Here is a 6245-nt window from a genome sequence, read left to right as displayed (position 1 = left end):
GTAATAAACCCAACCCCTCAAAAAGACGGAGTGGGATGAGGGTTCGTTTTTTCAGATCTGATACATTGCTTTGGTTTTAAAGAAGTTAAATGATTCAATCTGTACTCGTAAAATCCTACACCCAGGGGTGGCTCTTAAGGATTTTAGGCACTAGCCAGCCAGGTTAGCACCCACAAATTTCCAATATGTATGTGTGCAAATGTGCTTATATGTGTGTGCATATGCGTGAACATGTCTGAGTTTATTTCTGCTCTCTTTTAATCCTTTCATATGCTCTATTAGTTTTAATATTTACATCATTAATACTTACTACTCATAGAACAACAAAATGTGTTTGTACATGAAAGATCTAGGCTGCACTGAGAGAACAATCTCAAGTGAAAATGTTGATCCCAACAAGTTTAAAAGTGGCAGCAGGATACACAAGAGGGAGCATGTGAAAAACGTTATATATTTATTTGTATTATCGATATACATAAGGATACATTGTTGAAATTAAAACTCTCTCCCTCTCGTTCTCATTCTCTCACACACACAGGGTCTGGCTCAAGTGCATTTACACAAACTGATGATCACTGTATAAGAGGCAGGAGTGGACAGTTTTTTTTAAAGGTGACTAAAAAAGGAGTCATGTACAGAAGACCCTCAGTTCATATATGAGTAATACAGGATGTCTGCTTTCCTCTGTGTGTCCTTCCATATGTTGCCTGCACCCAGAGACACAGGGCAATGCTGTCCCTCTGGTTTATTGCGTCTTGAGGCTGGGCTTGTTTCTCAACAAGTTCCATGTCTGAAACATGGGTTTGAGCCTAAACCCTGGCCCAGGCTGGCACGTCCTGGTCTACATGTCAGTTGCCATTACAGCACAGAATTGGCTGGAACAGAAGTCCCCACTTTGTTAAGCACAGCTGGTTTTACCAGTAAACTCAACACCATAATACCCCAGGAGTCTGGCTTTACCCAGACCTGTCCCTGTAATATTTACACTCTACTGTTTAACCCAGACCTGCCCCTGTAATATTTACACTCTACTGTTTAACCCAGACCTGTCCCTGTAATATTTCCAGTCTACTGTTTAACCCAGACCTGTCCCTGTAATATTTACACTCTACTGTTTAACCCAGACCTGCCCCTGTAATATTTACACTCTACTGTTTAACCCAGACCTGTCCCTGTAATATTTCCAGTCTACTGTTTAACCCAGACCTGTCCCTGTAATATTTACACTCTACTGTTTAACCCAGACCTGCCCCTGTAATATTTACACTCTACTGTTTAACCCAGACCTGCCCCTGTAATATTTACACTCTACTGTTTAACCCAGACCTGCCCCTGTAATATTTACACTGTACTGTTTAACCCAGACCTGCCCCTGTAATATTTACACTCTACTGTTTAACCCAGACCTGCCCCTGTAATATTTACACTGTACTGTTTAACCCAGACCTGTCCCAGTAAATAATATTTAACCTCTTTAACTGTTTTTAACCCAGACCTGCCCCTGTAATATTAACTTACTGTTAACCCAGACCTGTCCCTGTATATTTACACTCTACTGTTAACCAGACCTGTCCCTGTAATATTTACACTCTACTGTTTAACCCAGACCTGCCCCTGTAATATTTACACTGTACTGTTTAACCCAGACCTGTCCCTGTAATATTTACACTCTACTGTTTAACCCAGACCTGTCCCTGTAATATTTACACTCTACTGTTTAACACAGACCTGTCCCTGTAATATTTACACTGCGCTGTTTAGTATTCACCAAAGGTGATACACTTTCAAGTCTCTGCATCACTATTTGTATAAATAATGATTTGAGTAATTATACAATACTTCAAACACAAGTGTATCTCAATCACTCAAAAGCCACAACTCTTAATAAACTCTTGATGTGTATCATGTTTTTTTTTTCAGCACAGCCATACAAAAACCAAGGAAATAACACAAACATAACATTATACCATCACCATGGAAACACTGATATCTCTGCAGCACACACACACACACACACACACACAGACAGGCAAAGACAAACACACACATGCACAAAAACACTCACAACAGTGCATCTCTTTTCACCTGTTATGTTCCAAGCACAGCCAGCAGAGAGCACACTGCTCTGCAGGACACTGGTGTACACTAGAGCAAGAAGCAACATGGTTCTTACTGTTTTGGCAATTTCAGTTGTTGTTTTTGTTCAATTGCTATTGCTAGGTATACAAAAGTGTATTCCCAGAAACCTATTTTTTTAAATACTTTAAAAAAAATATCCTAAGTCTAAATTCCCAAGAACTACCAGGAAAACTGCTCAATTGAAACTGCATGACTGTTAATCAAACAGATTTAATTGATCAGTAAATCAAGATTAAGGTTTAAATAAGGCACAGGAAAGTTAAACAAATTATCATCCATTTCACAGAATAGTATAATACATGATTTAAAAATGTTTTTGTTTGTAATATTTTCTGTTAAAATCAGGACTATGGTCACACTCGTGGTGTTTGGATGCACATTCTTAAATCAGATGATATTCTAACATTAAATGATAAGCACACAGTTTCACAGGTCATCTGTAAACAAATACTGTTTTCAATAAACCACCCCAAGTCATTCACTAGCTTTTGCTTGCATATGTAAACCTTCTCCACAATAATAAAGACTTGAAGGGAGATCAGAACAACATGGTGACACATAAGTCTTGTCAACCTTGGTGAGTGGTTAAGTCACAGCTCTCAAACCAAAGGTAGACCACACAGCACGCAGGGTGTGTTGGGCTGGATCAGGCCCTCAGTATCATGGCTGCACGGCATCACTGCAGATGCACAGTTCATAGATGAGGGAGGGGCTACACCATCTGGCCCTTGTGGTGCAGGAGAGTGGTGTTTTGGGATGGCAGGTGGAGCTGGTTGTGGGGGTGTTTGGGGTACACAACCCCATTCCCCTGCTGCAAAGGACTGCTCAGCACCTCTGAGACCTGAGAGCTGTTATCACTGTACTGATCTCCCTCTGCTTTCTTCTCCTCTCTATCACTCTGCTGTTCCCCCTCTCTCTCATCCTCCTCCTGCTCCTCATCCTCCGCAGGGAGGGGGGGGTGAGTGGGACTGTAGGACGGGAGGTGGTTCCTGGCCCCCATGGGGACAGAAGGGTGGAGGGGGGCATGGAGAGGCCGGTCCTGATGAACAGAGACACCCATTCAGAAACAAGCACAAACCATGCACACACACACACATAAAGATACATGCACAAATGTACACACACACACATATGACCACACACACTCATTTACTCACCAGAGACAAACTGCTGTTCATAACATACGACTCTACCCTCTGTCTGCTCTCAGCTTTCTCTCCCTCCATCTCTCGCTCCCTCGCTCGCTCCCCACGTCGGGAGCTGTTGTACAAAGCAGGGCGCCCCGGGAAGTCTACTGCCCCCCCACCGCCCCCCCGCCCCCCGGACAGAGTGGAGTGACTGTCTCTACAACGAGGCTGGTCCTGGGAAAGAAAGAGAGATATTAACACTGCCTGAGAGAGAGAGAGAGAGAGAGAGACATTAACACTGCATGGAGAGAGAGAGACATTTACATTGCACTGAGAGACATTAACACTGCATGGAGAGACAAAGAGAGAGATTTACACTGCATGGAGAGAGAGAGAGAGAGAGAGACATTAACACTGCACTGAGAGAGAAATTAAATATGACAAAATTATAGAAAATATTTTATGAAATTTAAAAAACATATACCCAACTTCCTGAATCTTGAGAAGAGCAACAAATTGCCAGTAGTCCTGGGGAGGGACCAACAGCACATACTGTGTGGTGCAAAAATGTGTCCACCCCTGGTCTGTTACAATTAATCTCTAAGAAATGAAAAGCAAACCTGAACTATATATGGTACAACATTAAACATGAGACCTTTCTGCAAATTTTAAAGCAAGATAGATTTTTATTTTCATTTTTTACTGTTTTTAAATGATAAAAAGGGTAAAGGACCCTATGCAAAAGTTTGGGAACCCTTTGGGATTATTTATTGTTACTTAAAAAATAAAAAATAAATACTAAGGCCCAGACCTAGGTGATTTACTTGTTAGAGCTTCAATGAGTCAGGTGAATATAATTCCAGGGCTGAACTATTTATTCCGAAGTAACTCCATGCCTTCTAAAATATCTGACTGTGATAGCTGTTTTGTCTAATGTTAACAACCATGGGTTCCTCTAAACAAATACCAGGAAATAAAAGCTGAAATTCTGAACTCTTGTCTCATGTTCATCTTTTTATCTCAACCCCAAATGTATTCAGTGTATTGCAGAAACAAAGGAATTGGCCTTGCTGTTCCAATATTTTTGGAGGGGACTGTATATATATATATATATATATATATATATATATATATATATATATATATATATATATATATATATATATATATATATATATATATATGTGTGTGTGTGTGTGTATATATATGGGAGATGGGGTAACAGATGGGGTAAATCAGGGGGATGGGAAACAGAGGGAGGAAATCGGGGATGAGGTAACAGCGGGGGTAAACTGGGGAGTGGGTAACAGAGTGGGTATATGTGGGATGGGGTAAGAAAGGGGGTAAATTGGAGATGGTGTAACAGAGGGGGTATATGGGGTTTGGGGTAACAGAGGGGGTAAATCTGGGATGGGGTAACAGATGGGGTAAATCGGGGATGGGGTAACAAAGGGGTATGTGGGAGAGTTAGGTGTGCATGGAAGCTCACCCCAAGAGATGACAGGCTGGTCCGCAAAGTGGCCTCAACTCTGAGAGGAGTAGTCTCTTCCATCTGAGACGCACAGATCATTCGCACAAACACAAACAAGTAAGAACACACATATATGTTTATATATACGCCCACATATATGTGGGGATACATGTGAGGGTGTATGGAGTATATGTGGGGGTGTACAAGGTACACGTGGCAGTGTATAGGGTATATGTGGGGGTGTATGGGTTATATGTAGGGGAGTACGGGGGTACATGTGGGGGTTTATGGGGGAGGGAGTACAGGGTATATGTGGGGGTCTACAGGGAATATGTGGGGGAGTACGGGGTATATGGGACGGAGTGTGGCACAGTGGGTAAGGAACTGCGCTTGTAACCGAAAGGTCGCAGGTTCGATTCCCGGGTAAGGACACTGCTGTTGTACCCTTGAGCAAGGTACTTAACCTGCATTGCTTCAGTATATATCCAGCTGTATAAATAGATACAATGTAAAAGTAAAAGTGCTATGTAAAAAGTTGTGTAAGTCGCTCTGGATAAGAGCGTCTGCTAAATGCCTGTAATGTAATGTAATGTAATGTGTGAGAGTATGGGGTATATGTGGGGTGTACGGGGTTCATGTGGGGGTGTATAGGGTATATGTGGAGGTGTATGGGGTACATGTGGGAGTGTACGAGGTATATGTGGGGGTGTATGGAGTATATGTAAGGGTTTATCAGGTACATATGGGGGTGTATGGGGTACGTGTGAGTGTACGACGTATATGTGGGGGTCTAAGGGGTATATGTGGGGTGTATGGGGTATTTGTGGGGGAGTACGGGCTATATGTAGGGGTGCATCGGGTATATGTGGGGGTGTATGGGGTATTTGAGGGGGAGTACGAGGTATATGTGGGGGTGTATGGGGTATTCTAGGGGCAGTACGGGGTATATGTGGGGGTGTATGGGGTATTCTAGGGGCAGTACGGGGTATATGTGGGGGTGTATGGGGTATTTGTGGGGGTGTATCAGGTATATGTGGGGGTGTATGGGGTATTTGAGGGGGAGTACGAGGTATATGTGGGGGTGTATGGGGTACATGTGGGGGTGTATGGGGTATTTGTATATGCATGTTCTCAGTGCTATACCTGCATGCGGTGGTCTGCGCTGACTGAGTTTACTCTCCTGAATGAAGCCTGTCTGGAAAGAGTGCTTATTTCCTCTCTGAGATAGATAGAGAGTGACAGAGAGAGAGTTGAAGAGGGAATGCAAGAACATTTTTTAACTGTCAGTTACTTATAGAAAATGTCTTGTTGTAAAACCAGTATACTGTATACACCGTAACCATAGCTTGTTATCGGGTGAATGGCATACATGCCATATATATATATATGTGTGTGTGTGTATGTGTGTGTGTGTGTGTACCATTATATATACTGTGGGGTTTGTAGCATATAGGGATTAATAGTATATTGGGGCATGTAATACTCTGGGGTTTGTAGTATATTGGGAT

The 6245-nt window shown here is 42.4% G+C and overlaps 1 protein-coding gene across 4 annotated transcripts in view; it reads right to left on the bottom strand.

Annotated features, from left to right (window-relative positions):
* Window positions 1-433: 433 nt before the first annotated feature.
* LOC135258669 (nectin-4-like) overlaps window positions 434-6245 on the bottom strand; it is a 24853-nt gene continuing 19041 nt past the window's right edge. The window contains exons 8-13 of one of the 4 annotated variants that reach the window (XM_064342114.1): window positions 5881-5956; window positions 4756-4818; window positions 3297-3500; window positions 1569-3178; window positions 1087-1446; window positions 434-1046 (exon numbers count right to left, since the gene is read on the bottom strand). In XM_064342114.1, the coding sequence (XP_064198184.1) occupies window positions 2852-3178; window positions 3297-3500; window positions 4756-4818; window positions 5881-5956 (670 nt within the window). In that variant the 3' untranslated portion in view covers window positions 434-1046; window positions 1087-1446; window positions 1569-2851. Of the gene's footprint in view, window positions 1447-1568; window positions 3179-3296; window positions 3501-4755; window positions 4819-5880; window positions 5957-6245 lie in introns of all 4 variants that reach the window. The other 3 variants (XM_064342113.1, XM_064342111.1, XM_064342112.1) reach the window with 3 other exon arrangements.

This window comes from Anguilla rostrata, chromosome 7 (assembly GCF_018555375.3).
Source record: "Anguilla rostrata isolate EN2019 chromosome 7, ASM1855537v3, whole genome shotgun sequence".
Lineage (NCBI taxonomy): Eukaryota > Metazoa > Chordata > Actinopteri > Anguilliformes > Anguillidae > Anguilla > Anguilla rostrata.
The sequence above is the reverse complement of the archived record's forward strand: the minus strand, read 5'-3'. Positions and strand labels throughout refer to the sequence as shown.